Below are 10,561 nucleotides of genomic sequence, written 5' to 3'. Positions count from 1 at the left end.
ACAACCAAGGAAAAATGTAAGAACTTGATAAATACTTCTGTCCCTTTCTTTTATTTTATATTTTGTATATGTGATATATGTTGAATCACATTCAACTCAACATTTCATGGTAGGTTACATAGTGATGAATATTTATCAACTGCCCATTAATTTTTCTTGTAGTTTTAGGTTTTTGTATAAGAAAGTTTCCATGTCAATCTATAGCTTAGCATATAGGATATGGGTTATGTACCTCCTTTTAATAAAAGAGTGTAATTCTATGGAATGTAGCTACTACTTTCTGGTTTATTTGTGGGATAAAATTAGATAGTGCTTGTTTATTGATTTATTGTTTTTTCTGGAATTTTTTGTCTATTAAATGTATCTATGAAAATAAATTTGATGAAATTTTATTTTATGATTTTGTGAGATCATGTTGATGCAGTTTTTCTTTTTTTCTTTTTTCCCAAAACATACTCTCTATTCTAGATGACATGATAGACAAAAACCAACTATCTATCCCCATTAGCAGAGAAAAAATTGCACACGTTTTGTCTCATTAAACTTAGACTTCAATCTCTCTAATCTCAATTTTAGAGAAACAATGGTGCCCAACTGCAGAAGTGGTATTTGCCCTCTTACTATTATCAGGTAAATTAAAACTTTTCTTTTTGCCTATATTCATTTACATTTTTTGGGGGGAAGTCTTTGCTAGGGGAGTTTTTCTTCTTTGATTATTATTGTATATGAATTTGAACTTTATTAGCAGCATAAAATTATTGTATTATTCTAAGTGCTCTGAAATTTTGAAATCCCCCTTCTTTGGTGGTACTTAGTGATGTACTTCAGGGAACTATAGTTTCTCATATAAATTATTAGTTGGTAATATTCTGGCTTGAGTTTCCATGAGATCTCTCCTGTAAGAACAATGAATTTCCTAGGGAAAAATAAATATTTGAATAACAAATCACAGGGTAAAAAAAAAAAGAGAAGATGATAAAATATATAAATTACAATAAAAAGAGACTACATTTTATCTATATATATATACATATATTTATATAGAAAAAGAGATTACACTTATTGATGAATTTGTGAGTCTTTTCCAACTCAAGTACATCCACATTTGTGTTTTATGTATCTTTGTTCTATGTAATTTATTGATTTGTGGTTTATGTGCCAGCACAAGATCACTGTTTTATTTTCAATTGTTACACTTACAGGTGTATGAATATTTTTTGTTATCCCTCTCTTGTTTGATTTACTTGTTTAAAAATGCTTTTCTTGTCTAAACAGAAAAAGTTCTAATTTTTGAAAATATTAATAATACCAACACCACCACCTACTAGTTTCAAATAAATTAATCTTGAAGCTAGATTGTCTACGAAATATATCAAATTTATTTTCCAGATGGTGTGAGAATGAAGGTTTGAGCCAAAGAAACTAAAGCTATTAAGTTGAATAAAACAACATTGATACTAAAATTATTACCTATGAATCATGATCCTTATTACATTAAGAAGAAATTATATATAAATATTAATAAAGATAAATGGCAGCATAAAGATGAACACTTTGGAAGTACAATATACTGGATGATAGTGTCGTTTGCTTTGTTGCATGAAAGGATGGAGTAGATTTACACTTTCATGTTCTGTATGTGACAAACTATGAACTAACAAAAGTGGGTGTATGTTGCAGGCTTGTAAAACTTTGTATACAGAGGCAAATTAAAAACAAAACAGACATTTTTTGTTTAATAATTATGCTGCGCCGTTTAGTAGCCTTGGAAGATTGGTGGTGGTGGGGATGCATACTGGAACCCAAAGGTTGGTGGTAGAATCAACTCATCTGGAGGTGGTGGTGGTGGTGAGAATGTTGAATGATGAGGAGGAGTTGAAGGAGATGGGGAAGGTGGTGGTGGAGATTGAATTGGTGGAGGTGGTGAGGGAACTTGTCGGGGTGGTGGAGAGTGGACTGGTGGTGGTGGTGGTGAATGTACTGGTGGAGGTGGAGAGCGGATTGGTGGTGGTGGTGAATGGACTGGTGGAGGTGGAGAATGGACTGGTGGAGGTGGAGAGTGGACTGGTGGTGGTGGTGGTGAATGAACTGGTGGAGGTGGAGAATGGACTGGTGGTGGTGGTGGTGAGTGGACTGGTGGAGGTGGAGATTGTACCGGTGGTGGTGGTGAATGGACTGGTGGAGGTGGAGATTGTACCGGTGGGGGAGGGGAATAAACTGGTGGAGGTGGTGGTGGGGAGTACACTGGAGGCGGGGGAGATTGAACCGGGGGAGGTGGTGGTGGGGAGTAAACTGGAGGTGGGGGAGATTGCACTGGTGGAGGTGGTGGTGGGGAATACACTGGAGGTGGGGGAGATTGAACTGGTGGAGGTGGTGGTGGAGAGTACACCGGAGGTGGGGGGGATTGAACTGGTGGAGGTGGTGGTGGGGAATACACTGGAGGTGGGGGGGATTGAACTGGTGGAGGTGGTGGTGGAGAGTACACTGGAGGTGGGGGGGATTGAACTGGTGGAGGTGGGGGAGAATGAACTATTGGTGTGGGTGGTGGCCGACTTGGATCAATTGGTGAACGTCTAGTGGGATCAGGGGGTGGTGGAGACGAGTTGTGTACTGGTGGTGGTGGTGGTGAATGGGGGTTGTTAACAGGTGATCCATTATGGGGCTCAGGTGATGGTGGTGATGGTGAGCGAATTGGTGGTGGAGGAGAGGAAATAGATTGTGGCGGTGGGCTTCTCGGTACGCCAATTGGAGATCTTTTTGTGGGATCAGATGGTGGTAAGGGTGTTTGTGGAGGGATAGGAACTGGCTTGGAAGGTGAAGGCCCCTCCACAGGTGGTGATTTCGGGTTTTGTTTGGGAGGATTTGGAGTGGGTTTTGGTGATTCTTTTGGCGTTGGAGGTGCCTGTTTTGGTGGTTGTGGTGTTGGCTTTTGAATTGGGACGGGTAATGGTTTATTTGGATCGTTCGTTGATGAAGATAGTCCACCGCACTTTGCCTTGCTGCAATCTATTGGCTTGCTCACAATCGGTTGACATTCTTTTGCTGTCTTCTGCTTTGGCCTATCTGGCAAGCAATTGCTTATGTCTTCCAACACAATGCCTTTATTCTTAGTTGGATTGCATTTTTGGTCCTCACCATTGAAGTAATTGTAAGAGAATTTCAAGCTCTCCAAATTGGGCAACTGACAAATGCTATCTTGAACAAACCCAGTTAGTGTATTGTGTGAAAGATTCATTTGTTCCACCTTCTGGAGGGACTTGAAGCTTTTAGGCAAAATCCCACTCAAGAAATTGGAGCCAATATCGAAAACTGTGAGATTTCCCAAGTTACCAATCTCAGTTGGCAAACACCCATGAAGCTTATTGTTTGACACAATAATCTCATTAAGAGTGTTCCCCATATTTCCAATGCTACTGGGAATGCATCCATAGAAGTGGTTATTGGCGATGACCAAAACCGAAACAGGAGAGTTGCCCAGAGTATCAGGAATGGTAGATGTGAACCGGTTATTATTCAAGAACAAAGCGTCCAAGTCCATATTAAAGAGATCTCCAGGCACAACTCCCTCAAAATCATTGTACCTGAGATCAAGGTACTTGATGTTTGGAATGGATAGAACAACCTTTGGGAAAGGACCCACAAATCTGTTGTTGCTAACATCAAGCTCGAAAAGAAGTGTGAGCCTGGAGAAGCTCTCAGGAATGACACCACAGAACCTGTTTGAGTTGATGTGAAACAAAGCTATTTCAGTCAACAATCCAAGCTCCACAGGAAGGTAGCCAGCAATGTCACCATGGTTGAGATCAATACCAGCCACCACTTCCTCACTCGGGTCATCCAAAGCCGGCGAACAAAACACTCCAGTGTACGAACAAACATCTTCACCAACCCAATTGCCCGTAACATTCAGTGGATCAGAATAGATAGCATTCTTCCATGCTTGGAGTGCAATGTATGCACGTTTGAGTCTAGCGTTTGGAAAAGTAACACCTATCAAATGAATCGTCTCTTCAAAGTCATCAGGTAAATCCCCGCCCTCTTTAAGAGTCAGCAACTGTCGACGAGCTATAAAGGACGCCTCAGCATCAGTGAGAGCAGAGGAGAAAGAAAACAAAGTAGTACCGAAGATAAGTATGAAGAAGAAAAAGAAGCAGCCTGAGGCCTGCATTTTGGGAGGAAATTGCAGAGCGCCGCCACCTTGGATAGGCCCAAGGCTGCTTATAGGAAGTCAAGGAAAGGAAGGTGAATGAGGAATGTGTTATATTGAGAAGGGAAAAGGAGGTGTTTGTGGGGTTATGCAACAAATTCTCTTTAAGAACCTTTTAATGAATGGTTTTGGTTTTTATTCTTTTGCACCACAAAGCAAACATTTATCTCCTGTCTTTGGTTTTCATGTTTGTTATTTTTTATTTATTTTCTTAGAAAAAGAGCTCTAAATTTAGGGAGGATTTTGGTGGCTTTTGTCTAAATTTGCAATTTGATAGTTGGTAAATGATTAACCACATACTATCAATGCCTAATTCTTCTATTTTTTTCAGTGCTTACAATTGTTTTGGTTCGTTTGATTTGTTATTGTTTTTGTTGTTTTAGTGTGTTTTATTATCTCATTATTTTACTTTCCTATTTTTCACACAGAAAAGTCGGATCTTGTTATCAATTTGTTTTTAATTTTTTACAATGAAAACTTATTTTCTATTATTACAATAGAAATATATAAGTTTTTTTTTATACAAACAAACTGCTATATATAAGCTAATTATAAATTATTATACAATATATATAATTAAATAAATATAGTGCTATTATTTAGCAATATTCCAAGAAAAAACATAAATTCAAAACAATGACAAATATGATATAAACTCTTTTAGTGAGAAAAAAAATCATGTAAAGAAAATAAAAATATTAATGTTATAACATTTTGCATGGAACTTCTATATGGAACCTTTAGTAGTGTTAATATACATGAATGTTTATTTATTTATTATGTATATACAACTGAAAGTTCATTGAAACAAACATATTGGAAAATAAAACTAGTTTGTAGTGGCAAAAAAGATGCTACATTCCAATGAGTTAAAAGATTTTGTATAAGTTTGCAAATAGGAATTTTGCTGCTCTTATTTGCAGTAATAAGAGTGAAACGATGAGTAAAAAAAATTAGGAGTTGATTGATTTGTTGAAAACCAAAACAATCAGTAAAAATCAGTACAGGAGTGGAGACCCTAACTTTTGAAGATGAATGCTTGGCTTTTTGTCATGCATTTTTCATATGCTTGAAGTTAGGTTGCTCAAAGTTTGGGCTTGATTGTTCTAAGATTTGAAAATAATTTTATGTTTTAAAAAATTTAACAGGTAGGATCCATGCAGGGCCTTCTCAAGGTCTTACACAGCTTATAGGTTCGGTATTTTCGTGTCTTGCTCGGATTTGTGCTATGTTTTGCTCTTACCGGCCCATATTTCTTAAACAGACCAACCTAGTTTTATATCCAAACATAAATTCGTGCTTTATTTTTTCATTTTTCTTTTACAATTATTAAATTATATGTATATTTTAAAGCTTTAGTTATACTTATTATAACTTTTGAACAAAATTGTATACATAATAATAATATAGAAAAATTATTAACATCATTAAAGTTTAAATATTTATTTTTAAATACTCAACTTTTTATATTAGGGCATTTTACAATTTTGTATACATTATTTTAATTAATTACAAAATATGTGCAAAAAAAATTTATTATCATTTTCTTATACATTTTTATATATAATTAAAAACTTTTTTTCAATTTCTTTTATAATATATATATGGTAATAATTATTGATTATTATATATATGGTAATATTAGCTATGTTTATTTTTATATTTACAATTATAATAAAAAACATATCAATAATATAAAACATTTTATATATGTGTTTATTTTATTTTCTATTAATTAAACATACTAATTTAATAAACAAAATAATAATATTCACATAAGTTTATTATATCACTTTACGTGTGTTATGTTTATTTTTTAGTAATTTTTTAAAAAATAAATAATATATATATAAAAAAATTATTTATCTTTATCTTTTTCTTTGTTTATTGTGTCATGTTTATTTTTTCTAATTAAATAATTTTTGGAGTTTATAAAGTTATGTTTGTTTATTTATTTTTTTATGTAAGAATTATACTTCAATAGAAAATTCGTTCACTAATTCATTAGAAAATAATCAATATATATAGAAACAATAGAAAAAAAAAATACTTATTTTAGTATAGTATAAATTGTCTATGTCTATTTTTATGTTTACAATTGTAATAAACATACTAATAATATAAAATACTTTGTATATATATGTTTATTTTGTTTTCTATTTATTAAACATACTAATTTAATAAACAAAATAATAATATTCATATATGTTTATTATATCACTCTATGTGTCATGTTTATTTTTTGTAATTTTAAGTATTGATTTATATTTATATACATTAATGTTTATAATTTTGATATTGTATTTTATTAAAAAAAATCTTATTAAATTATAATAATTCATACTAAAATAGATAATAAACATTTATCTTTTAATAAAAAAAATTAACTTGTTTATTTTTATTAAACTGTTTAATTAATTTTACAAAATTATTTATTTTGAGTTTTAATAAACATAGTTTATTATTTAATGATTAAAATGTATGGTTTCATGTAATAAGTTTTCAAAATATATAAGTTTTTAAAATAATTTTTTTTTTGCACATTTTTTGTAATTATGTTATTTTTGTTGTACATTTATAAAAAAAAGCCCTTTATATTACATCCTATAAATAAATTAATATATAATTTTAATTTTTCATGTTTTAATTTTAATTATAGAATTGTAATATTCAGTATTATATTTAAGTTTTATTATTATTATTTTATCTTGATAAATTCATATTATTATTATTATTAAATTATAATATTTTTTAATATGTCGTTTGGTGTTTTTTAGATTTGTTGCATGTCATGTTTTTCGAGCTAGTCTGTTCGTGCTTACGTGTACTTCTTGTGTTGTGTCGTGTTTAAAGACATATTTTTCATGCAATGTCATGCCAACTTGTAGCATCGTGCCGTGTCATGTCCAAGTTCGTATTTTTTCGTGCCTAGTCATGCTTGTGCCTTTTGGGCTCGTATCGATTTCGTGCAGTGTCAAAAAGTCCGAACCGTATTTCCAATACTAATGGGAGGTAATGAATTATGGAATGGAAATAAATTATTTTTTATTTCATTCATTTATTTTATTTTATTTTAAAGGATCCCAATAAAAGATAAGAAAAAATTTGATTATTTTTTTATTAATCTTTTTTAATGTATTTTAAATTTTATTCCATTATATTCTTATTTTAATTTTCATTTTTATTCCTATATTTTTATTTTTCCCATGTAAACACCACCTAAATAGTGTTAGACATATTATCTATGGGCGTAACTGCAATTATAAACACTACATTACATAATCCTAATTTTTTATATGAGTTTTTTTTCGACTAAACCTTCTCAACTATTATTTTACTTGTACTTAATACTCTAAACTCAAATTTTGGTGGTAAAACCCTCCAAATTAATGAATTGTTAGCACATTTAAGGTGTCATCTATTTTCACAGTTAACTGCCAACATGAATTGCTGATGTATACACTCTAGTAAGCGTGACACCTTTATATTAATATTTATAATATTTTTTTAATTTTTTAATTTTATTTAATTTTAAGATGAATTTTGAAATAATAGTATTCGGTGTACCAATATAAACGTAACACATGTACAAGAGTGTACTTATAAACAGTCCATGGTGGCAATTAACCGGACGATACCTTCAATATGCTAAAAGTTCAATAGTTTAGAAGATTTTACCGCTAAAAGTTAAATACAAGTGAAACGATAGTTAAGAGGGTTTATTCATCCAAAACTTTTTTTTTTTTGTGATATATAACATTGTTTATTATAATCATAATGAATTTTGTACAGATTTTCCATTTTTTTAAAGTTATTTTTGGAAGTTTAATTTTGGTGGTAAAAAAAGAAATGTACAAAAAAAAAATTATTCTCCACAATTTTTTCCTCACCAAAATTAAACTTTCAAACATAGCGTAAATAATATATGATAATTTTAGAATATCGCTACAAGCTTAATATTTTGTTTCCGAGCATTTATATTAGACATCAGTAATATCTAGTACCATCATAATTAGGGATATTTAATAATAATTATTAAATTAAATTTTTGAGACATACTTATTTATACTAATAGCTATATGACAATTCTATAAAATGTTAAGCACTATTAATATCTTTTAGCATTTCTATTTTCTCTTTGCTTTTGACATTTCTTTGTCACTTCAAATTATTTACTGAATTTTTAGAACAAACAAAAAAAATTTGAATGTATTTGGTAATACTTTTTTAATTAGAAAAGTAAAGTTACTTTCAATTTTTTTCTTAATCAATATTTTGGACTCCGATTTTTACCTGGACCTTGGGATCTAGACTCGGACCTAGGTCGAGATCTAGTCCTGAACTCGACCAAGACTTGAACTCAAACCCGACTTAAGTAAAATCAACAAATAAAATATAATTTATTAAACACAATTTTATGTTTTGTTTTTAAAATTAAAAAACAAAACTAATTATAGAACACTTACCTTTATTTATGTGATTAAAAAATTTAAAAAACTAAAGTATTACACTTTTTGTTTATATAAAAACCACAAGAAGAGGTATCATTCATTTCTTCTAAAACGTATATAAATAAATATCAGCTTATAGAGAATCGAGAGAGAAATAGTTTCAGGAAAATGGCGAGCAGTAGAGGTGGGAGTGGAAGCATTACAGGAAGTAATACGGCCAAATCAATGGTCACTGATCAGATCTCTCAAGCCATACTCTCCACCTCCAATCTCCTCCATCTCATGCAAACATCTTCTCCTTCCCAGGTCCAAACCCATCACCATTTTCATTTATAGTTCATACAACTCTCAAAATCAAATTCCTCATTTTTACTGCAAATTACATTTCTTATTTGCTTGTCCACTTATTTATGTATATATTTATAAGTGTTGGAGGGACCCTCGTTGTAGTGGTCTAGAATAGATTGATTTAATCTAATTTCCAGAAAACAAAATAGAACATTGGATGGGTTGTTGAGTAATTCAAAGCAATAATTTCAAAGATGAATTAAAGTAATTATGGCTTGATAATTGAAATTTTCGTAATTTCATTGAATTGACCTTTTTTACATGAAAAGATCCTGGAATTGGATACAGAAAGTGTAAACTTAGGTTTTAGTGTATTGAGATTTCTATATTGTGACAGAGGATATGAAAAGTTTGCTGAGACCATTATTAGGAGGATTCACTGAAATTGTATTAGTAAAATATTAGGTTAGCTAGCTTTTCTATGTATCTGGGTACATGTATTAAACTCTTATTATGACCTGAAGAGATAATCTTTTTGTTTATCAAAATTTACATATATATTTCTGTAAGGCTTGCTACATAATGGAACCTCTCAGTTTGATATGCTAGATACTTGAATTATTGGCTTCATATATTAGGACTCAAAGTTTTTAGCATATTTGAATTAGACTGAAAGAGTTAACAAATCTCATTATACAATTCAAGGCAAGCTTTGATACTGTATTTTGAGTTTGACCCCTTCTAAAAGTCTTTTGAATTGCTAATCCTCAAAACTCTAATGTTTTGTGCAGACCCAACTGGTGAAGCTTCCAAAGAATCTCTTGGCAAAAACACCTACAATTAAGAATACTGGACAAGTAAGTAGGGCAGCAGAATTATAATGATTTTAGCTTGACTAAACTAATCAAGAAGATTTTAAGTCTCTAATTTCAACTTTTCCTCTGGGTTTATGAAGTTGTTAGAGCATATGCCTCGGGTGATTTCGTCCCTGGATGTACATATGGAAAATGCAATGCAAAGGTTGTGATGATGCTTTATTTGTGCTTATCATTTTATATTTACACTACTTTTTCAGTAAAGAATATGGTAAACCAAGAACTGTAACAGACTTGGAGTGCTTATATCTCTATTCCTAATTGTTCTTACTTGATTTACAACATTTGCAGTGCTCCTCATCTACAAACTGTAATCCAATTACTTTCAAACATGGAAAGCAGTCAGCTTAGTTCCCTCTCCCAAGTGCATCGCCCTCGAGAGGTTATAACTGTTTTTTTTCCCTTCTTATTGTTTCCATTTTCTGTGAATCACTTCATATTGTTCATTAAGATATCTTATTTTGACACCCTTATTGCTCCTTCTCCCAGGAGCATATTGCAGAAAATCAACCTTCTGAACTGGAGTAAGAAAATCATCCATTTTTTTTCCTTCCCAAAAATCTGAATTTGTTAGTGACTGAGAAAAGATAGGCTTAGTTGTTGTGGCAAATATTCTCAATCAATGATGTAGAAGTATTGGCCTTTCTTAGTCCAATTTCATTGTACATAATTGTAACTCAAATGATGTTCCACCTTGTAGATGAATAATTTTAGTTTCAACTACTTTTGTTTTTTTTCCC

At 31.5% G+C, this 10,561-nt stretch overlaps 2 protein-coding genes across 2 annotated transcripts; one reads left to right on the top strand and one right to left on the bottom strand.

Annotated features, from left to right (window-relative positions):
* Window positions 1–1,455: 1,455 nt before the first annotated feature.
* Window positions 1,456–4,531, bottom strand: LOC115718061 (pollen-specific leucine-rich repeat extensin-like protein 4). Its single transcript, XM_061116087.1, has one exon. It carries the CDS (start codon window positions 4,166–4,168, stop codon window positions 1,757–1,759), a length of 2,412 nt encoding a protein of 803 aa, XP_060972070.1. The 5' UTR covers window positions 4,169–4,531; the 3' UTR covers window positions 1,456–1,756.
* A 4,211-nt stretch (window positions 4,532–8,742) lies between these two features.
* On the top strand, window positions 8,743–10,561 carry LOC115715857 (tobamovirus multiplication protein 2B). The gene is made up of 5 exons (XM_030644524.2): window positions 8,743–8,964; window positions 9,738–9,803; window positions 9,902–9,966; window positions 10,113–10,203; window positions 10,311–10,561. Exons 1-5 carry the CDS (start codon window positions 8,827–8,829, stop codon window positions 10,347–10,349), a joined length of 399 nt encoding a protein of 132 aa, XP_030500384.2. The 5' UTR covers window positions 8,743–8,826; the 3' UTR covers window positions 10,350–10,561.

This window comes from Cannabis sativa, chromosome 5, assembly GCF_029168945.1.
Source record: "Cannabis sativa cultivar Pink pepper isolate KNU-18-1 chromosome 5, ASM2916894v1, whole genome shotgun sequence".
Lineage (NCBI taxonomy): Eukaryota > Viridiplantae > Streptophyta > Magnoliopsida > Rosales > Cannabaceae > Cannabis > Cannabis sativa.
Note: the sequence above shows the minus strand (reverse complement) of the source record. Positions and strands in the feature narration are given on the sequence as shown.

Coding starts and splice junctions, on each gene's coding strand:
- LOC115718061 (XM_061116087.1), bottom strand. CDS start 4,168: ATGCAGGCCTCAGGCTGCTTCTTTTTCTTCTTCATACTTATCTTCGGT.
- LOC115715857 (XM_030644524.2), top strand. CDS start 8,827: ATGGCGAGCAGTAGAGGTGGGAGTGGAAGCATTACAGGAAGTAATACG. Junction 8,965..9,737: donor AAACATCTTCTCCTTCCCAG/GTCCAAACCCAT, acceptor TGTTTTGTGCAG/ACCCAACTGGTGAAGCTTCC. Junction 9,967..10,112: donor ATGGAAAATGCAATGCAAAG/GTTGTGATGATG, acceptor CAACATTTGCAG/TGCTCCTCATCTACAAACTG.